Source organism: Pan troglodytes, chromosome 11 (assembly GCF_028858775.2).
Source record: "Pan troglodytes isolate AG18354 chromosome 11, NHGRI_mPanTro3-v2.0_pri, whole genome shotgun sequence".
Classification (NCBI taxonomy): Eukaryota; Metazoa; Chordata; class Mammalia; order Primates; family Hominidae; genus Pan; species Pan troglodytes.
In genome coordinates, this window is record NC_072409.2 from 34,147,470 (window position 1) to 34,170,980 (window position 23,511).

At 36.3% G+C, this 23,511-nt stretch overlaps 1 protein-coding gene across 2 annotated transcripts; it reads right to left on the reverse strand.

Annotated features, from left to right (window-relative positions):
* Window positions 1-3,701: 3,701 nt before the first annotated feature.
* Window positions 3,702-12,955, reverse strand: LOC107976746 (E3 ubiquitin-protein ligase Topors-like). Of its 2 annotated transcripts, XM_054658363.1 has the most exons (3): window positions 12,757-12,849; window positions 11,754-11,830; window positions 3,702-8,038 (listed from the first exon to the last, which is right to left on the reverse strand). In XM_054658363.1, the coding sequence occupies exon 3, from the start codon at window positions 7,637-7,639 to the stop codon at window positions 5,585-5,587; it is 2,055 nt and encodes a 684-aa protein (XP_054514338.1). In that variant the 5' UTR covers window positions 7,640-8,038; window positions 11,754-11,830; window positions 12,757-12,849; the 3' UTR covers window positions 3,702-5,584. The 2 variants fall into 2 exon arrangements, with proteins under 2 accessions (XP_054514338.1, XP_054514337.1); XM_054658362.2 differs by lacking the exon at window positions 11,754-11,830 and having other exon boundaries at window positions 5,245-8,038; window positions 12,757-12,955.
* Window positions 12,956-23,511: the final 10,556 nt, after the last annotated feature.

Sequence of the window (23,511 nt, forward strand, 5' to 3'; positions counted from 1 at the left end):
CAGAGAGCCGTACTCACATCACTGCACTCTAGCCTGGATGACAGAATGAGACCCTGTCTCAATTAAAAAAGAAAGAAAGAAAAGGAAGTTTGAGGGTACAAAGAAAGTGATACAAGGAAACTTCTAACAGCTTGACAGTTGGGAAAATATAAAGTAAAACTTCAAAAAGATTGTGTCCCTTAAATGGATTCTAGAAAGTTTCTCTAAACAACAGAAGAACAAAGACTTTGCAAGCTAAGAAGTTAGCATGAAGATGGGCAATGGCCTGACCTGATTCAGAAACTGACTTGCTACTGGTATTGTTGAATTTTAAATTAAAAAGAAAAAAAGCAAAGAATCTGCTACAGTAGAGACTGGGAAAGTATTGAAGGGTTAATCAGGGTAGTGGTTGATCACTGCCTTGCATTTATGCACCTATTCTTCTGAATTATAAGTATATATAAACAATAAGTATATATGCATAATCCTCATATCTCAAAATATGATTTTATGTAATATTTAATGTACAAAATAATATTTATAACATATTTGTTTGTTATGAAGCCTCTTATAAAAATATACCTGTCAACCCACTATGCAGCTTTATACTTTGAACATTACTGAAACTGTTGAAGCTGTGTTCAGATACTTTCTAGTTTACTTTAATAAACCATATGCCAATGAGACAAAACTGCATGTGACAGCATTTCTATATAATGTTCTAAAATTTTACATTGGAGCACTTAATAATGTGACAAAATTTCTTATCAGTCCTTAGTTGTAAAATACTTCCAGTAGCTCAATAGTCACTTTGATGTGACTAACAATTAAATCAAAAATCGAACATTTATAGCATATTCAAAATGGAAAGAAATCTAGAGATCCTCTAGCAGAGTGTTTCTGAGTCCAAATTGTATTACAGGCCAGTAAACCACTTAAAATCCACTATAGACCTCAATAATGTGACAAAAAAGTCCAGATGAGTATGAAAAATGAGCCCAGTGAAAGCCACTGGCATGGAGAATGGTGAGGAAGGCTCAGATGCAAGGCAGTAGCATTGTTTTACAGAACATCAGATCAGTGGTTCAAAAAGGGACTGAACAAATTACATTTAACTGAGGTGAGAACTGAATTGCAGAGAAGTTAGCTTATCCAATATCATACAGTTCAACAATACCACACCAATTAGAGAAAATATGTTTATTGAACAACAACATGGAGGACACTGGAGTAAGCCTTGTGATGGAGATGCATGTTGTCTAAGACAAGGAAGTTATAATCTATTTTATTGATAAGAGATGATGTGTGCAGATAACGGTGTGTTCCTGTGCATGATATATATGTATGTATGACTGTGTTTGTGTGTTTGTCTACCAGGACAAATGGATGGAGGAATGGATTGAAGCTAAAGGATTCTCTGTGCAACAGGGAACCAATGAAGAATTTTAGGCAGGCAAATTACATAAATAAATGTGTAATACTACAATGACAGAGCCGGGCGTGGTGGCTCACACCTGTAATCCCAGCACTTTGGGAGGCCGAGGCGGGTGGATCACAAGGTCAGGAGATCGAGACCATCCTGGCTAACACAGTGAAACCCCGTCTCTACTAAACATGCAAAAATTAGCCAGGCGTGGTGGCGGGCGCCTGTAGTCCCAGCTACTCAGGAGGCTGAGGCAGGAGAATGGCGTGAACCCGGGAGGCGGAGCTTGCAGTGAGCCGAGATTGCGCCGCTGCACTCCAGCCTGGGTGACAGAGCGAGACTCCATCTCAAAAAAAAAAAAAATTGAATTACAGTAGCAGTGTGGATTATTACCTGGAGAAAGAGAGCCCAGAGTCAGGAAAAGAAGTTAGGAGGATACTGTAAGTGTTCCACTGTACACAGGTGGAAAGCCTTCTCTAAGATGTATCTGTGGGGATTGATAAATTCTCATTAGTTAAAAGATGCAAAATGGAAAGCTATAAGTATTAATAATTCATTCATTTTTATATTAACTCCTGACAATGACTTTCAAGTATCTTCAGACATCTCATTTCTCTTTACCTACTTTTTATTAGACAGATAAAATATACCTCAAGGAGTATCACTCCAAAGAGCACTAGGGAGTCAAGGACAGAGTTAAAAACTGGCCCTGGACCTCCAAGGTTTCAGCTGACTCACATGCCATAGAAGATATTTTGTGAACTGAGCCATGTGTATTGAAAATCAGTCACCTGCCTACTCCCAGCTGGCTGAGATGAACCCATTGGCATCAAAAGGACAATTCAGGGTGAACTTGGGAAAGAGGAATTGGTTTTTATTGTTATAAATTAATAGAAGTGACCCTTTGGCTCCTCATCCTGTACGATTATGTTAGTATTCTGGATTTTGAATGAAAAAGTGCTCTCAGTAGCAGAGAGGACTAGGTGTTTAAGGGTTGTAAGTATTTCTGAGTTAGATTTGAAAAACTCGGTCAACCAGAATAAGCTATAAAAACACAAAGCATGGGCAGTTAGAACTACAGTTTTACTCTCAGCTCTGTTGCTTGTTATGATATAATCTCTTTGAAACGCATTTTCCTTGTTGAAAAGATAAGCGTAATTAAACCAACCTTACTCACTTTTTGTAATAGTAAAATGACATAGTGTTTGTGAATGTGTTCACCAGAGGATGTGAAAGATAGATAAATACAAATGGCAACAACAACTAAAAAGTAGGTAGTACCAGGTTGTGGTTTAAGATCATTTACTCAAGTTGGGGCCATGTAGGTTTGAGTTCAAACCACAACATTTACTAGCTTTCCTCACTGATAAAATGTGGATTAAAGTACTGCCTCATAGAATTTGTATGTGTGTATGTGTATATCACAAATAGTAAACTTTCAATATTTGTTATTGTTACTGTGTTATCATTAAATATATATTCCCATCCATGAAATGCTGTTTCCATATTTAAAGGTATGACATTTTTGATTCATTAGAAAATTTATTTGACTCTTTAATGAGTCTTGACATCTTTGAGATAGACTGGAATTTAGAAAACATCCAGTCAAATTTTTCACATTATTGGAATCCAGCCAAGTATGAACACTTCTAGGGATGAGAATTCCTTTTCTCTATTGGCCTCTTTCCCACTCTTAAAGGAACCATATGACTAGTCTAATAGGAAAGGCTTTCTTTGATTAAGCAGAATCACCTTCCTGAAACTTTACCCTTAAAAGAAGCCAGATGTGCTCTCCAAATTATTTAGAAAAATACATGTTCCTAGAGAACAATCATTTGTGTATTTGGAGACATTGATATTTCTACTTTGCTTTTCTCTGCCAAGAGAAATTCTCTATGTCTTTGAATGCAGCCTAGCATTATTGGCTCATAAGTATACTTTTGACTACAATAACAGTTTTACTTTCTTTTTTATAAACTGCTGCTAAATTGTGGTGTTCTGAACTACTATAATTGATTTCCTGTTTTTTCTAATTTCAGGGCTTTGCATATATTTCCATGAATTTCTACCATGAAGGGTTTAGCTAATGGTTGATAGTAGAAAACTCACCTAATTTGATAAGAGGTTACATACCAAAAAAAGGAAATATGGCAATGTTTACAACTAAATTTACTGGAACACATATATTTCTGTTACATGGGTTGTCTAAGATTTCTTTAGAAAACATGTCTTTATTCTTTTTCAAAAGTTAAGAAAGTAAATAAAATACTGTTTAAATATAAAAAATTTGAATTTTGAGTCTTGTGCTAACTTTAGGTGCTTTGTGACTGCTGTAGACTCAGCTGGTTTTATGCCTGTTTAAAGCTTGGCATCAACTTCCCTTCTCAGCGTATCTCTCAGCATTTTCCAGCTACACTAGAAGTGCCGTTCTAGAAAATTTCATTTTTCTTCCTTTTCTTCAAGTCTCTCCTTTTTCTTGATAGCCCTTGCCACTAAAGTCACCTGGTAAACTCCTACTCACCCTTTAGGACCATACCCATATATGACTTCCGAAAGGTCTTCAGAAACTTCCCCAAGACAATTATTACTCCCTCTTCATTCTCTAACAGACTTCCATTGTGCCAATTCCCAGTGCCTTGCTTGATTGAAAGTGAATAAAATCTTGATTTAATAAAGGAGGCATACAGGAAATACACTGACACAATACTTAAGGAGGTTTAAAATAATACAACCACATAAAAGATAGAATGACAGCTCGGGTTCTAGAAGATCCACGTCCTACTTCCAAGACTCTCTTTACCTGACTTGTCTCACTTTACTCTGTTAGCTTTCTCCTGTCTTACCTCAAACTGACTTTCTCATATTGAGAAATACAGCTCTTGATAGTACTAGGTTGATGCAAAAGTAATTTTTGTTGTTACTTTTAATGGCAAAAACTGCAGTTACTTTTGCACCAACTTAATATCTAAACTTTAAATTTCTCACCATGTGCTAACAGGGAAAAAGAATGACCCTTTTGCTCAGGACCAGTTTGAGAAATACCAGGGAAATACTATATTGTGTGGCCAGAGGGGCAAAATACTGATTAGTTTGGCTTAAGTAGCCACCATCATTGAGCCATGGTACTATAGATGGAGAATCAGAGTTATCTAAAAGAAAAAAAATGGCATCTAATAAAGGCATCTGGATGTCAGGGCATGTGGAGGTGTAGTTTTTAAGAGAGGGTGATCGTAAAAGGTGTGCCAAAAATTCCATAAATGCTCATTTTTACCATTTATTTACATCTGTTTTGCTAACTAGGCTGTGAAATACCTTAAGGCAATGCCTATACCTTAAGACAGTGACCCTGCCTTTATTTTCTAGGGACTAAAAATGCATTAGGTCTAAAACTTAATAGACCTCAGTAGATATTAATGTTTTTTAAATAACTGATATGGTCTGGCTCTGTGTCCCCATCCAAATTTTATCTTGAATTGTAATCCAAATTGTAGTTCCCACGTGTTGGGGGAGGGACCTTGTGGGAGGTGAATAGATCATGGGGGCAGTGCCCCCATGCTGTTCTCATGATAGTGAGTGAATTCTCATGAGATCTGGTGGTTTTATAAGGGGCATTCCCCACCTTTGCTCTGCACTTCTCTCTCCTGCTGCCATGTGAAGAAGGATGTGTTTGCTTCCCCTTCCACCATGATTGTAATCTTCCTGAGGCCTCCCCAGGCATGCTGAATTGTGAGTCAATTAAACCTCTTTCCTTGATAAATTATCCAGTCTCAGGCAGTTCTTTATAGCAGTGTGAGAACAAACTAATACAATAAGACATGTGTTTAGTAACATATGAATAACTTGTGTTAGGAAACTTATGCTTTTATTGTCAGTATAATCTTCAGGGTGTTTGGAACTTTGAGAAGTCAATCTTTACAGTTAAATCTAGGAACAAAAAATAAGTCAAATATTTTAATAATTGATTTCATAAGAAAAAAAGTAGGGAGAAATATTTACATATATGACCAATTTAATGATTTGCATTTGTCTCCAAAGTCAACTTTGAATTTAATAACCAGGCTTTTACTTTCAGTTATAAAGCGATGTGATAAATCTTTTCAGTAATGTTTTTAGATTATATTCATACTCTTTGAATGTATGAATAACTAGCTTGGTGGCTAGTTTAGTAGACTGATTTGACTTTTAAAACAATTTGCACCAATGTTTCTGATAGTATGTCTCTTTTGTATTCTTTCTTGACCCAGTAAATATTCTGAAGATTCCAATGCTGTTTTTCGTGGATTTGCCTCCTGCAGGAGGGTGCACACTCAGACCACTCGTTTGTCTTATATCATCCAGATTGCCCAATTCATCACTGACATCCTCTGTGGTGTGTATATCTGAATAATGGCATTTGGTTTTTCTGTGCCTAACTGCTCTGGTTCTTCTAGCTCTAGGAAATGTAGTTTCTTGCTTTATCTCCTGTTTACTTGGGGATCTGTGTTTCTGGAGCTGTAGGCATGTGGGACTGTTACAGCGTCTTCCTGCTTGGGAAGTACCTTCACTTTTAGAAGCACACTTGGGTCTCTTCCCAGCAGTTGAAGAAAGCTTCACGTATTGGACTGTGGTTGAAGATGGCCTCCCACAGTCTGATTCATTGCCATGGGCATGCTTGTCTTTTGAGGGCTCACAGCATATATTCTGGGTGAAGTGTTCACTTCTGTGACTTCCTCTCAGAGAGAGATTACTCGATTCTCTGCTTACAGATCTCTTTCTAGATCCAACACACCAGGATTTGGATCTGTGAGTATTGGACCTTGATCGTCTTTGGATTCTTCTCCTGGAGTGTGACCCAATTTCTACAAATTGGGAGGGTTGTCTACACTTTATCCTCTTTTTTCTGAAAGAACTCAGTTTCCTGCCATCTCTCTTAGGAGAAAAGGCATTTTCTGAAATGCAACTCCAAGAGGGGTCTCTCTCTCTGGATTTGCAACTTTTCAAGGATCTTTCTCTGGACAATCTTTGAAAGGTCTTTGGTGAAGAATCTGAGTATTTGTTATTGTCTTCTTCTTTTTTCTGAAAGTTTATCTTCTGGCCAAGGCTCAAATCCTTTCTTTCTCTTAAACTATATTTCTGTGGTTGCACCTGATTAGAAATTGCTGGGGTACTGAAGGTGTGTGCAGTTGTGTCACTCTTTCCCAGATCATGGACATGATCAGGAAACAACTTTATCCCTTCTGTCTTTTTCTCTTGAACTTTTTTTTTGCAATTCAGTAGGCCTGGGCACCTTTCCCTTGGAGTAGCCCACTTCTGGAGTATATTATTCATAGAAATGATGCTTTTGTGGTCACCCGATTCTGCTTTGTCTTTGATTCCACCATAGATTTTGCTTACTGTTTTATCACAGACTGGTGGGATTTCAGATTTCTTCAAGGAAGAGTTACCATTTGGAAACTGTTTCAAGCCTGACAGGGGCCTCTCCTCTTTATTCCATTGACCCTGGGTATTTTTAGACTGCTTTGTATTATGTTGAGATATCAGTAGACTGTGATCCTTAGGCAGAGGTGAAACAGGAGCTGATACAAGGGGCTTCTTGTTTACACATGGTGAAGCAGCAGAGCATTGATAGATGGCTTGCTGGTCATAGGTCTCCATGTTGTAAGGTGAATGAACAAAACTAATAAACTCATGTAGGAAATGGTGGGTGTGTTGTAAGAGATAAGGTTCCAGGAGGTGAATGAAGGACTCACTGTCCAAGTCACATTCTGTCATGTGATGGAGGATGGTGATTAGGATGTTCTTCACTGTGTAGCCATAATCTCCATAAACAGCTGTTAGTTCCCCTTCCAGCCAGGGAACCAGCCGGTGTAGGCAACCTGGGTTTCTTTTAAAATAATTAGCTGTAAAGTGCTTTTGAGGTTTGTAGCCTCGAATATGCGTCACCGAAATTCCAGAATAATACAGAGCTCTTCTGAAATTCATAACCACCTGATCTCTAAAGTAGCTCAGAGACATGGAGTTTGGTTGGAACTTCCAACTATCCCCAAACTCCCTCAGTAACTCATGGATAGTCCACTCTCTCAATGGCTTGATTTTCCTTTTGATATCCTCAAGGCTCAAAATTAGATGATTGTTTTGAGAAGACCCCACATAGCTTTCCTCATCTGAGGGAGGAACTGCTGAGTCTTCTTTGTTACCACTCTCTGCCTTGGTGGGACAACACTGAGAAGGAAAGCACTGCATACTAGAAGAAAGCATGGATTTCTTCCTTGATCTTGAATGTCAAGAGCCATTACCACTCTCGTTGGAACAGGTGTTCCAATCAGACTCATTCGGAGGACCCTCCAAACAGGACACTCACACTCAGATGAGAGATCTAATGACATTGCTGTTATATTGGATTATATTTCACAGTTGAATACGAGAAAAATTGGCTCAAATCAATTCCTCACTTGCCATGAAAAATGTCTTTTAAAAGCACTCCATTCATGTTTTCATAATACATTTTATCTCCATGGAATAAATGCTAGAATAAAGTTAAGAAACAAACTATTCCTCAAATTAATAATAATGTGCTCATAAAACCCAATGTAGATAAGGCAATGGGGATACAGGCATAGATTTTCTTTTTCTCTCTTAAATTAGTTGTTTTAAACACTGAAAAGCAAATTAGAAATAAACATCAAAATTTAAGTACCATATTATTTGACTTAGCAATTCTAATTCTATAAATTTAATCTAGCTGTTGGAACCATATATATGTAACTTATATATATGTTTGTGTGTGTGTGTGTATGTTGACTTTGTTTTTGTAATAACAAGAAACTGAAAACAACTTAAATATCCATCAGTAGGGGACTTGTTAAATAAATGATATTTCATTCATAGTATTTAATATTATGCATCCATTCAAAACATGAAGCAAAGTACATGTTAATATAAGAAGATTGATGAATAAATTTGTTCTTTTTTTCTTTCTTTTTTTAAATTATATTTTAAGTTTTAGGGTACATGTGCACAATGTGCAGGTTTGTTACATATGTATACATGTGCCATGTTGGTGTGCTGCACCCATTAACTCATCATTTAGCATTAGGTATATCTCCTAATGTTATTACATTTTTAAATGAAAAAGTTTATATAGAAGTATGAAAGACTGTTATAAACTCTTAAACAGTAAGCATTAATTTCTGTTAGTATTGTGAACTCGAAACCTGAAAAACTTTTCTATTAGGAATAACAAAATAATGCTAGCTATAATAATTATGTATATATACACACACATATATGTGACTGTGTGTGTGAAAGTGTGTGTGTGTGCGTGCATGTATGTGTATGCTAAGTTGAGAGGAAATAAGCAAAATTGCCAGACATTAAAGAACCAGAGATAAATAGGAATCCAGAAAAGGAAGTGAGTTCTAATACCGCTAGTTACCCATATCTGGTGTTCTTGAGCTTTAATTCTGATAGAACTGATAGTTGTAGATGATCAGAGACAAAGAATGGACTCTGCTGAAGGTTAAATATTTCATAGGAAACCCCTCTGTAAGTTTGTGTATCCAAATGTTTACAGCCTCACAAAAAGGCGAATTTGAAAAAAAAGCAATATCCCACAAAAGAGTCAACAAGAAATCTTAGAAGAGCTATAACTAGAAACAAGTAAGTGTGTTTGCAGACTAAATTTAAACAATCAGTTTTCTTAAAAATCTCAAGAGGATAATTTATTTTGAGTTCCATACTGATCCCAGGCAACTGGTATAGGCAAACCCAAATTTTCTCTGGAGGAATGCAGCTTAAACCCAGGTTTCATGACACATTTCCCATAAATTAGTTCACAATCAAAAATCACCACCAACAAAAGAAAATTGGTCATCATATGCATAAGTCCACAGAAATAACAGAGAGCAAATTTGGCACCTAAAAGAATTGCAAAATGATACACTGAATATGTTCAAACAAATAAAGGTGTTTTAAAAGTGTTATCAAAAAAGAGTGTATAAAACATGACAAAAGGGATTTGAAACATAACCAGATAGGATTTCAAGAAATAAAAATATAAATATTGAAATTTTAAAATGAATGAATGAAATAAACACAAAATAGACATAGATGAAGGGAGTTACCAGTGCATTAAGATGGAGATCTGAAAGAATGCATAGAATGCATCACAGAGAGAAAAAGAAATGGAAATTTGGAAGATAAAGACAACTTTTAAGTGAGACTGTTTAAGATGTTTAGGAAATAATAGAGAAAATGAAGGAAAAGTGATATTCAAACAGATCTATTTAACAACTTTCTGGAATGTGTAAAATATGTAAGTCATCAGTTTCAGAATTATGATAAATTCCAAGTATAATAACTAAAAAGAAATCCCCTCTAAAATAGATCAAAGTAAAACTGTTGTACACCAAAGAAGAAGTGACTGCCCAGTTGTAATTATATAAATCAAACAAAAAAAGAATATATCTTCAAAGTACTGATTAAAGCAAACTTGTCATCCTAGAAATATATATTCGGTGAAAGTGCCTTTCATGGATTAGGTCAAAATTTGAATTTTGAGAGAAAGACATTTGTGAGAAACTAAACCCAAAAAAAGTTAAAGACCAACCAATCCTTTCTAAAAGAACATGTGAAAGATGTAGTTCAGAAGGAAAATTATACAAAAATGACTACAGAAGGAATTGATGAGATGAAATACAAAATGATAAACAAAAATGGTAAACATATGGATCAATCTAAGCAAGACATGTATAAAACAATATTATAAATGTCTATATTGTGGGATTAAAATGAAAATAAAGCTCTAAATATTAAAAAAATAAAAGTTGGAAGGTAAGTAATTGAACTCAAAACATTTTAAAGTTTTTGTTTTATTATGAAGAAAGCTTAAGATATGTATTAAATTTAGACAGTTAAATATGTACATTAAAATGTCTACAATAATCACTAAAAGAAATGGGCTACATTCAAACTTGTAATAAGGAGAGACAGTGGAATTAAAGAGGAAAACATCAATGAAATTCAATATAAAAATAAAATAAGCAAATCAAATAATGAATAAAATAGAATTTCATATGTAAATTTTAAAATAATAAATATAAAATTTAAATGGACATTCTTATGGGGCAAAACTATTTGTAAAGAAAGCAATGGAATTGACGAACCCTGAAATGAAGATAGTGTTTCCTACCAGGTGTTAGAGAGGGAGATAAATACCATCAAGAAGAGACATGCAGAGGTCTTCAAAGGTGGTAGATGTGTTCTATTCCTTAGCCAAGGGGGTGGGTATTATGCATTTACTTTATTGTTACTATTTAAAACTTATGTATGTTATACATCTTTTGTATTATTTAATATTTAATTAAATTTTTAATTCAAGAAAGATATACACAGCATAAGTTTGGATATACAAAGAAAATTTCTGGACAGCTATACAAAAGATGCCAGTATAGATATAGGTGGTTTAATTTGATGTAAGGACAGGAAAACAAAGCTTACAAGTAGTTTCCAACTTATACTCACAATGTAATTTTTTAAACCATTCACATGTATTTTTTTCTAATTAAAAAACTAGCTAAAAATAAATCATATATCACATAAAATCATCTTGAAATCTTAGTCTACACATTTTGAGCATTTTGGGCTGACATGTTTGATGAAAAATTGCTCACATTTTTAATAGTCAATATTTTTCACTTAGTCTGACCTCTTGTTATCTTTGACATTTTTCCATGATGGAATCTAGTTTTTTTATTTTTATTTTTATTTTTTGAGACAGAGTCTCACTCTTTCACCCAGGCTGCAGTGCAGTGGCGCCATCTTGGCTCACTGCATCCTGCATCTCCCAGGTTCAAGCAATTCTCCTGCCTCCACCTCCTGAGTAGCTGGGGTTATAGCCACCTGCCACCATGCCCCGCTAATTTTTGTATTTTTAGTAGAGACAGGGTTTCAGTATGTTGGCCAGGCTGGTCTCGAACTCCTGACCTCAAGTGATCTGCCTGCCTTAGCCTCCCAAAGTGCTGAGATTACAAGTGTGAGCCACCGCACCTGGAAAACTTCTAGTTTTTTAAACTCATGGAATAGTAGAGTTGGAAAGAACTTCAGAGATCATATTGTGTAGTAGTTTTCAAGACTTTTGAAGGCAAAGAACTCTTGTAATAAAATCATACTGTGCAACACATTAAACATAATTCAGTCCTATCTCTACCTCCCAACTTCCTCAGCACTGCCCACCTCACCCTATGCATGGTTCTCCAATATAGCTCCACCAAATTATTAGGGTCACCATGGAGTTTAGGTTTACAAAACTCTTGTCTACTTCACATTTAACTAGTGCAGAAATCTCCTATATAACCCCATGGCAGATTGTTACCTGGTTTCTGTTCCAATTCTTCCTCACAATTTTAGGTATTCTTAGACATGGTTCATTCTGTTTCACTGCAGCTTGGTCTAAGGATAAAGAAGTTTTTCCTTGCTGCTAGCTAAAATCTTTTGTTACATAACCCCAAAGTATTAGCCCAAACTGTGTCCTGGTTCTAATTTCCCATTCTTCTCCCTAGCCACACTAATCCCTTCCACGAAACTATGAGAGCCTCTCACATGTGAAGGCAGTTAGCTTATGGCCCCACACAACACAACCCTCTGACCCTAGCAACTGGGGTCTCTGTCCTGGCCTCCTCAGTTTGAAACTACCTTAGGACCTCTTCCATCTGTGCCCTTTCACAGAGGGGAGGAGCTCATGAAACCAAAAGTTTAGGCTATCTGTACTCCCTCTTTCCCATAGATGATCCTTCTGTTTTCTAGAACTCCTAAAGTTCTTGCCTAAACAGTCCTTCTAGGGCTTGCACTAACCTCATTCCAGGTCCATTCTCAAGGGCAGACCACATGGTCAATGTATACAAACCTAGACTAGAGAGATGGACATGAGGTGAGTGGATGGAATTTGTGAATGGAGACTGGAGTGCAAAAGGCTACTTATGATGCTACATATAAAAGGGACAGGATGCAGATAATGAGGTTTTCCATTTGTACTTTTACCTCACCCCCCACAAATATTAAGAGCAAGCCTACTCTCAAAACTTTTAATTTTCCAATCTTTTCATTTCTACTGCCTTCAAGCTCATTTTTATGATAGCTAATCCAATTCCTGCTAATACTAGGTTGCCAGATTAAAAATAGCCCGTGTCTAGATCCCTCCAAGTTAAACAGTTTCAGTGAATTATTAACTTTTAAGCAAATATAGCCAAGCTGATTGCCTAACTTCCATCCCTTCTGTTGAGGTTTCAAGCCATCCTTTCCAGAGGTAATGCTTTCACCAAGTCTTCATTCACCTTGAAAGTAAAAATGACAGAAGTTACATTATTTAGCAAATTTACCTCATGGAGGATTTGGACATATCCACAGTGATCTGAGCCTTAGCTTGCTGGATTAATTTGGTTGTAGTGGATCACCTCTGTTTTGTTTGCCTTAGAGACAGAATTTAGAACACAGGGCAAGTTCTGCTATGGTCTAGGCAAAGAGAGAGCTCCAAGATTTCCATGAAGCTTGGCATATTTTGTTTCCCAGCACTGTCCCAAGTGCATTTAAGACGCAATCCTGAATAAAATGGGATTCAAATCCATGACTTAGAGGTTGCCAGAACTCTTTGTTTTAGTAGACCAATCAGAGCCAGTGTTCTAACAAGTAGTCTGATTCAGAAGAGAGCAACAGTGCTTGGTGGAATATCACTTTTCTTGATGAATGAATTCTCCAAAGTAAAAGTTGCTGGTGTCCTATTAATATTTGGATTTAAATTATTTAATAAGAAAATTGTCACTTTCTATTTAAATGAAAGATATGAATAAACCTGTTAGCATGTATGCGAGGTGGGTTAATCAACATCTTGGTTGTTTGCGTACCAAGATTTTGGACTCAAAATGATACAAATTTGTTGATTATTTTTTCAGGGCCTTTACTCATCCATGGCTAAATACCAGTTAATACAAAAAACACAATTGGAAGGTCACTCAAAATAGAACATTTTTCTTTCCTGTTGCTTTTATGACTGATAAGCTCCCTTGAAGTTTAGTCATGCTTACCCAGGTTATTCAACCTCTCTCAGATCCAGAACAAAAGCAGTTTAGCTCACAGGATATTTGGAGGGATTATATGAGCTACTCTGTGTTAGTGCTTGGCATCTAACAACAGTTCAATAGAACAGACATTTTAATATTATTTCTAGTGTGCTTCATTGAGAATGCCCAAGACAGTACATCATCTTTTATAAAAATTGTGTTTTGTGTGATTTTTTTTAACCCAAAATTGATACCAATTCTGCTACCTCTGTACCTTTTAGGCAAAATAGAACCACATATCTTCATACCTGTGTCAGCAGAATGCAGAGGAAAGAAGAGTACAGAAGTGAGTTTTTGTTCTAACAGTACCCCCAGCACATACACATATGCTCCCTGAACCTCAGCTTACTTATCTGTGAAATGAAGCTTGTAGAAAGGTTCAGGCCAGGCGCAGTGGCTCACGCCTGTAATCCCAGCACTTTGGGAGGCCGAGGCAGGTGGATCATGAGGTCAGGAGTTCGAGACCAGCCTGGCCAAGATAGTGAAACCCGTCTCTACCTAAAAAAAAAAAGACCGCGTGTTGGCGGGTGCCTGTAGTTCTAGCTACTCAGGAGGCTGAGGCAGGGAATTGCTTGAACCCAGGAGGCAGAAGTTGCAGTGAACCAAGATCTCGCCACTGCACTCCAGCCTGGGCGACAGAGCGAGACCCGTCTCAAAAAAAAAAAAAAAAAAAGAAAGGTTCAAACAAGATAATAGGTGGTAAAAATACTTGTTTGTAATAAAGTGCACTCAGGAGATAGTCCCCTGTAGACAGTGCGTAGCACAGTAAAAAATACTCAGTAAATATCTGTTGAAGAAAGAAGGAGTGGGTAGAGCTGTAAGGAGAATGAGAGGGAAAAACAAAAGGAAAATCATAAGGGAGGGACATTAAAGTTTCTCTTTTTTATTCATACATAGTAATTAATACTTATGGGGTACCTGTCATATTTTAATACATGCATGCTATCTGTAATGATCAAATCAGAGTATTTGGGATATTCATCACCTCAAATATTATTTCTTTGTGTTGGGAACATTTCGAATCTACTTATTTTGAAATACACAATATATTGTTGTAACTATAGTTATCCTACTGTGCTATTCAAATCCTAGAATTTATTCCTTCTAACTGCATGTTTGTAACTATTAACCAACCTCTCTTCACCAACCCCCCACCCACATTCTTCCAAGCCTCTAGTAATTGTTATTCTACTCTCTGTCTTCATGAAACCAATTCTTTTAGCTTCCACATATGACTGAGGACATGTGATATTTTCTTTCTGTGCGTGGATTATTTCACTTAACATAATGATCTCTAGTTTCATCCATGTTGCTGTAAATGACAGGATTTTATTCCTTTTTATGTCTGGGTAATATTCCATTTTGTGTACATATACCACATTTTCTCTATCCATTCGTCTGTTGATTCCTTATCTTGTCTATTGTGAGTAGTGCCACAGTAAATTTGGGAGTGCAAACCTCTTTTTTTGTATACTGATTTCCTTTTCTTTGGATGGATACCCAGCAGTGGGATTGCTGGATCACATGGTAGTTCCATTTTTAGTTTTTTGTAAAACCCCCATAGTGATTTCCATAATGGCTGTACTAATTTACATTCCTGCCAATAATATATGAAAGTTCCCTTTTCTCTGTATCCTCACTAGCATTTGTTATTTTTTGACTTTTTGGTAATAGCCACTCTAACTAGGGTAAGATGATATCTCACTGTGGTTTTGATTTGCATTTCCTTGAGGATTAGTGATGTTGAGAATTTTTTCATATACCTGTTGGCCAAGTTTCTCTTTGAGATGCTTATATTTCAGTCTGTCTCTTCATTTTTTTCCCCTTCAACACATTCTTCCTTTCCTTTTCCTATTTTTACTTCTTCAGTTCCTAAGTTCCCCAAACTATGAACCAGCTTAGAAGGGAATGGGTTGTTGGGAGAGGGATACACTGGCATCCAAAGTGAGATATTTCCAGTGGCTTAGGAAGATCTTAAGATAACAATGACAAGATGATGCTTAACAAGCAATCTAATCAGTGATAGCCAGAGATCAGATTCTTCATTATTCCACTTGAGTCCTTAGCCAGATACTTGGAAGTCTGGCTCTTCTGGCTTTTTTAAAGTCATGTGGCTTTAGAGCAGAGTTTCCCCACCTGAGCACTATTAAGGCCAGATTATTATTTTCTATGTACAATAGACTGTTAAGTACCATCCCTATTATCTACCCACTAGATGTCATTAGTACTTCCTCTACCCCAGTATGACAACAAAAAATATCTTCAGAGATTGTCAAATGTCCTGGCAGGAAAGAATTGCCCCCCAGTTGAAAACTACTATTCTAAAGCATAAAATTACTGTGTTTTGAGATCGTTTTCCCTACTGGAGCTGGAACAGTTCTCCTACCACAAAGCTCTGGTACGTGAATTCATGGGAATGATCAAGTGCAAAATAGTTGAAAGAGCATAAGCTTTGAAGCCAGAAAATCTAAGCTTGAATTTTGACATCTTTCATTTGTATTTGTTTTTCATAGGCAACTTAGTTAACTTCTCCATATTTTATTTACTTCATACGTACTAGAATATGGAAGGTCCTTCATAGCACTTACCACCAACTATGTGTCTGTTTTTTTCTCTGCCTTTATTAGAATATAAGCTTCATGAGAAAGAAGGATAGAGTCTGGTTTATATACTACTGTGTCCCCATTGCTTAGAGTAGGTCAGGCATGTAGGAAGGCCTCATATGTACTTGTTTAATAATTTTTCTATAAGTAGCACAAAGTCCATGTCTGCTACATAGTAGGCATCAACAACTATTCTTTCAGTTGGTTCTTATTATTCATGGTAATTATGTTCTATAATGTCATCACAAACACTGAATTAAGTAACTACTGAACCACTGCTCCTAGGGGAAATATCGGGTTGGGTTCCCTTGGGTCTCTGGTAACATTTTCTTCAATAGAACAATATATACCTTGTTTTATCTGTGTCTGTTCGAAGAAATTATGTCTTATATATGTTGTTGATTCATTAATATTGAACTAACAGCCAGCAGCACTATAACTTATGCCTGAAGTAACTTCATCAAACACACGTGTTTTCTCTGAAGGCACCTTATGTATGATTTCTCTTGCATTTAGGAAAAACAGACAACATTTCAGAACTATATTCGGAGGACATTTGAAACAGCAAAATCTTTAACAGAAAATCATAAAAATGCAAAAAACATGGCACTAACTTGTTATGAGAAAAACATGGGACTCAACTTCCTCTCCTCCCCCCAAACTTGAAAGTTGCTGAGAGACCACAGAGTGAGTTGGATAAATCCAGCTTGATGAGTAGATGAGTTTAACAGGACTTACATACAGGGCACTCCTGGATGGTGGCAGGACAGCTCTAGAGATCTGTAGCACCACCCATCTCTAAACTGCTTTCAAGATCATTTTCTGGCTCTTTGCCTGCTGTGTTTGAGTGAGGAGACTGATATGTTCTCAGATATTCTCTGGGATGTTGGGTTCTCAGAAACACCTGCTTCTTGGCTGGACACCATGGTCTTGGCTCACTGTTCAGCCTTCAGGGATAAGACAGCAGACATATGCCTTTAAATGGCCTGGTGGGGGACCTGTCACACTGCATGAATAGACCACGGACAGGACACTTATTTACAGTATGAGAGCTGAAACAAGAAGGCAGAATGTCACCTTGTTCTATTTCAGCTGCGAGTATGTACCCTGGTGAGTCAAATTTTTGCCACTCTGCACATGTCCATAGATGACCATGAAAATGTCACAATCATTGATTTGGAGGCTACAAATAAATTCTGGGATGTGGACAAATTTGTAAATACAGAATCTACAAATAATAAGGATTAACTATATTCGTGGACAAAGTCAGTTTCTGCAAAATAATACAAGAAAATTCTTACTAACTTAATTCTCAGGGAGGGTAATGAAACTTCAACCCAAACATGGTATTTTCCTCTTTTTGTCTAACAACAGACCATGGCTTCTCTCACCAAGGTACCCCCTTTACCAACACACAAAAAAAACAGGGACTGCAACTTCCTGGGTGAATGCTTTGTTCCCGTTCTATGTTCCTTGTGATTTCTCATTTTCCACATATTTGGGGATTTTCCAGTTATCTTATTGTTATTGATTTCTAGTTCAAGTGCACTGTGGTCTGAGAGCATACATTCTTTGCTCTCTATACTTTTAAATTGGTTAAGGTGTGTTTTATGGGTCAGAGTATGGTTTATCTTGTTGAATGTTCCATGTGAGCTTGAGAAGCATGTACAATCTGCTGTTGTTGGATGAAGCATCTATAAATATCAATTAGATCAAGTTGATTGATAGTGTGGCTTAGGTCAGCCATAACCTTACTGATTTTCTGCCTGCCTGATCTATCAATTACTGAAAGAAGAGTGGTATTGAAGTTTCCAACTATAATAGTGCATTTTTCTTTTTCTCCTTGCAGTTCTATGTGTTTTTACTTTATGTAGTTTGATGCTGTGTTGTTAAATGCATGTCTTATTGAAGAATTTACCCCTTTATCATTATATAATATCCCTGTTTATCTCTGATAATTTTTCTTGTTCTGCAATCTGCATTGTTTAAATTTAATATGGCTACTTCAGCTATCTTTTGATTAGTGTTAGCATGGTATATCATTCTCCATCCTTTTACTTTTAATCTAAATCTTTATACTTAAAATGGGTTTCTTGTGGAATGTAGACTACTCTGATAGTCTCTGTCTTTTATTGGTGTTTTTAGACCCTTCACATTTAAAGCAATTATTGATATAGTTGGATTAATAGTTATATTTTTAACTGTTTTCTATTTATTGCATTTGTTTTTTGCTTATTTCATTTAATTAATTAACTTTTTTGATACTTCATCAGAGTCTTGCAAACACTCCATGAGGGAAATATCTTGGATCAGTTCCCATTTAGAGATAAAGAAACCAATGTTATTAAAATACAGTGATGTAACCAAGGTTGCATACAATAAAAATGACAGCAAGAATTTGAAACTTGTGAGTGTTCTTTACATGACAAAACATTATCTATCATATACTCAGCAAACTCATCAATAAAACTCTGATAAAGTTTCCAAACCACATAAAACTATGCCCTCAAAATTTCTAAAATCTGCATGCCTCCCAAGGTTTGTTCTCTCCAAAACCAACCTAGGAACCTGTTAAGAACCCAGAATGTTTGCTTTAGTTAAACCAAAACACCATAGATTAAATAACAGCCAGTGAATAACAAATTCTAACATGGTTAGCATAAGAGCAAGAGCAAAATGGAAAAATAGAATTTTTGCTTCTTCACAGAGACTGGTATTATCCATGAAAATCAAGCATACAGTTTCAGGGTGCCAGGTTTCTTAAAGAGCAAGAAAAAAATGTAACCCTATTCTCAGCCAGGCTGTTCAGTTTTATCTTCCCATAGACTGAGGTCATTTAAAATGAATTGTTACAACCTGGCTTCTGAATGACGATCTATTTCCCTATAAAAGTGCCTCTCCCTGCTTCCATGGGGAAGAGAGAAAAGACAAAACTGGCTTTAAGCCCAAACCATAATTTTAGTAATTGCTAAACCAAGTGACTGCAGCCATAATTGAGTCATTCAAAGCCAAATGGTAACAGTAATTATTTTGTCAAATTTGAATAAAAAAGAGTTTTTTGGAGGGAACAAGTGGAGTTGAGCTAAGGAGACCTGAGCTGTCAGCCACAGAGCAGGAGACCTTTTCCAAGCAGAGAGGGTCTTCCTGGCACTGTGGTTCTCTTTTGTGACTATGATAGACATTCCTTGTTACAGATTATGGCCTTGTCACATTAAGCTAATGTCTCTTCGTGTTTTCAGGCCCAGATCGTTCCCCTGGGCAGCAGTCATCAATTTACATGGAGAGGCACCTAAGGAAAGACAAAACCTATTTATCACACTTGCTCAGAGTGTACTAACAGCGACTTCAAACCAAGCATGGATCCACATTTCAATCAGGCTACACCTCTGCAGCATCATAAATAGTGTCAAGATATATTGTTAAGAAAATAGATGGAAGATGTGATATATGGGGGTCAGTGAACTCTACCCTCATATGACCACCTTGGTGTCCACATGAATTCAGTATAGCTTAGATAATATCCAAACATTTTAAAGTCACCTGCTTACTTGGGAATGGACACTTCGCCACAACAGTTGGTGAAACAGAAGCCACATTTGGTTAGAAATACAGAAACAAGAGAGGCAGGGGTTCATATCCTTGAATCTTCTTCCCTTTAACTAACCAACTATTGTCTGTGAATCCAGTTATTAGTTTCAATACAGACAATATTTCCTACTTGCCCTTCTTAGGTTCTATCTTCCATTCAGAATGGTCAGTACTATTTCTGCTCAAAGCTGAGTTTGCCCCACTATTTTCTAAGGAATGTACTTTTTTCGCAATGTCATAAATTTTTCAGGATTCACTAAAGATGCAAATGACATTGCTGGTATTCTTTCATGGTCAGGGAGTTAAGTGGGAAGCAAATCTTTCAATATCAGTGGATTCAAGGTCCTAGAGTCCCATCAATTCAAAGGGAAATGAATTGAACAGAATCAGCACTCACTTATTTGGAATAATTTTGTGCCTTTCCCCCCCCCTCAAATATTCTTTCCTTTGTTAATATTCATGTCACTTGCATATATAATAATCTAGAACAAGGCTATTAAACTATGCCTTCGGGTCAAATCTTATTTCTGTATTATGGTAAATAATGTTATATTGGAACATAGCCACATCTGTTTGTTTGCTTATTGTCTATAGCTGCTTTCCTGCTACAAGGGCAGAGTTGAGTAGCTGCTACAGAGACCATATGGCTCACAAAGTTGAAAATATTCACAATTTGTCTCTTTGCAGAAAACACCTGCAGAACACTGATCTAGAATGTGATCAGAATTTATTTTGAATAACTTGCATGTTTTCCCTCAAAAAAATCTTATTTCATGGATACTCCTATCAATTTCATACAGCAAGCTAGAACATACTAAACACAATTTATTTTGAATAGTTTTGCATGCCCTTTTCCCATGAAAGTTTCTTCTCCTTATGTTGATATGTCCTGTCGCTTTCAAAAAATCAGTATTTGAGTTGAGGTATTTTACTCTTCTTCCTACCAAGTTTCCATTAGAATGACCTAATATATATAAAACTGAACTGAATTTTAATAATACAAAATAATATAAAATCTGCTCATGATGCCAATAAAAGATAGAAAACGGAGAGTTGTGACTATAATCAAGAATTAAATTAAAATATGTGTATATCTCACTGTGGATACTACTCATCAAATTAATCACAATTAACTCTATATTAAAACTTAAAATTGTTGCCAAGCTACACTGAAAGATAAGTGAATTGCCTTACAAGCTTTAATTGCCAAATCAGAAAAAAAGTGAATTAAGGAATTAATATTTTTTAAATATAAGAATTTTTAAAAGTACACAAGAAAAATACAGAAACAAAGGTGAAATAAAAATAAAAGCAAATGATCCTGAAATAGGAACCAGAAAGATAGGTGAATTGATAAAGCAGAGATGATATAAAACATAATTAATAAATGAGAAGACTCTGGGGTACTGGCTATGAAGACACATACTCTGGAGCCAAAAAGGCTTGGGTCTGAACCTCAGCTCCACCACTTAATGGACATGTGACCTCTGATGATCTATTTCCCTTCTCATAGAAGAGGACCTGGATGTGCAGATAATCAGAGGCTTCTCAATGGTAATGAGCATAAAAACACAAGGTGTTAATGATAGTTACAGAGGAAAGGCAGGCAACAACCTCAAACGTTCAGGAAAGGACTTTCAAAGGAGCTAGAAATATATGTTTAAGAATGAAGAGTTGGCCAAACAAAGAAATGTGCCTGGCACCAAATAAATGTTATATTATGGGGAAATAAATAATAATTGCAAATGTATTTGTTTAATAATAACTGCAAATTGATTTATCTCCTACTTCAGATTGTGAGCTTTTTGATAATAGAGTATGTTGTTCCTTTGGTGAAAGAATGAAAAAACACCTTCATCTTTTTAACAAATTCACTGAGATAATTTACATGGCATAAAATTTACCCATTTGAAGTGTATAATTCGATACATTTTAGTAAATGGACCAAGTTGCACAATGATGACCACAATTCACTTTTAGAGCATTTCTATCACCTCCGTAAGCTTCCTTGTGTCCAGTTACAGTTAATCCTCATTCCTATCCCTGTTTTGTGACTGACAAAACTGACACCCAGAGAAATTATTTGACTTTTTTATGGCCATAGAAATGAGTGTGATAAACAGGTCTAGAACTCAAGACTACTGACATCCTTTATGTCCAAACCCACTTGACTATACTGTACAACGCTCTCTGCCGTGAAATCTAACAATAATTAAATCTGAGAATCAGGCATTACACTCTCTTTTTTTATCAACGACAACCATATTATCATTGTTATTTCTATTTTCATAATCATTGATGAGGATTATATTATAAAATATAATATATAGCATTCATTGTTACCTACTTGAGGTATTATGCTGTATAGATTGTCTCCTTCAGAATAGAGGCTATCACACCATGTGGCAGCTCCAGCCATCCCTGAGTTTCAAATGTGCTCAAAGACTCTTCTGTCAGAGCCATTTTCAATTTTAATGATTATTTGCCTAGCAGCCAACTTGGCAAACTCAGTCCAGAATCTTACAATCTACCAGTAAAATGGGCGATAAAAGAAGGGACATGCATTAGAAATCCTAATCCCACGTGAGGCAGGGTTGTATGGTCAAACTTTTACCTAACACTATCAACATCTTAAAATAGACAAATGGAAACAAAAGAAAAATCAGTAAGTCTGCAGTGTGGTCGTAAGCAGCTTAGCTTCCTTTTCTCTATTAGACTTGATTTTTGATATGTGTAGCTTTTCTCTGCTAATCAAGGAACCATTGGATATCAAAGTTCTATGAATAGTGAAATTGTTTTAGTCCCAGAGTACTACGTTGATTTGCTGTGCTGTTGTCAGAGCGTGGCAAACGTGGATTTCCCATAAATTCTCTGTGCACCAATGATGTTTTGGTTCATGCTTTGAGTAATGGACTAAATCAGCTCTCTTAACAGGCATCTGTTCATAAGTCACTAATATAGCATGATTATTTTGTGAAAACAAGCACTTTTCAAACACTTTTGCAGAGATCTACTTACGAAGAAGATAATGCTGGGAGATCAAAATGAGAATAAAAAGTGGATATGTAGTCCTTACATCAAGCTAATTAACAGCTTGGCAGTTCTAACATTGAAAGCATGCAATTATCACGGGCCAAAATACTGGCCATCAACCTTTTTGTAATGCAGCTGGCACCAAAAGTATCATACAAATAACTTCCAGCAAAGGCTAATGGAGGCAGACACTAATGCCCCAGACCAGCTTGAAAATGGAGCCTGGAACCCAAAGCAATTAGACATTTTATTATGGAAAAAGTAACTGTGGCCATTCAAGAGTGACATGATTAAGATATCCAATTGCTTCTCGAAAATAAACTGCTACCATCTTTTATTCTGCTCCGTGTGAGTTTGAACCTTCATCTTGTCAACAACGTCTAAGTATATGTGTAACATTCCCACCAGCAGTTGAGTAAGAGATGCTCAGAATGCTCTATTCATGAGGGGGCATTGCTGAAAAAGATATTTTTCCTTTTTATATACACCTAACATTTTGTGCATGTACCCAGGGATCTTGTAGACTCTCTGAACTCCATCCATGAGGGTTCCTAATGTAATGCCTTTAGTGGGTATAAAATATATAACAGGCAATATTAAAGGATTATTGTTCAGGGAGATTGTTTTGATGGAAAAATAAACTGAACAAATACAGACAAATTAAAAATATATGTATTGTGTGTCTGATATGGGTTAAGTACTGTGGTAGGCACCCAGATACACAGGCAAATAATCATCTTTGCCCTTGGGAGTTTCCCATTTTAGTGGGAAAGGCACATTTTTAAATAAATAG

What these genes read in the sequence shown, in the direction of transcription:
- LOC107976746 (XM_054658363.1), bottom strand. Translation starts at nt 7,639, where the DNA reads ATGCTTTCTTCTAGTATGCAGTGCTTTCCTTCTCAGTGTTGTCCCACC.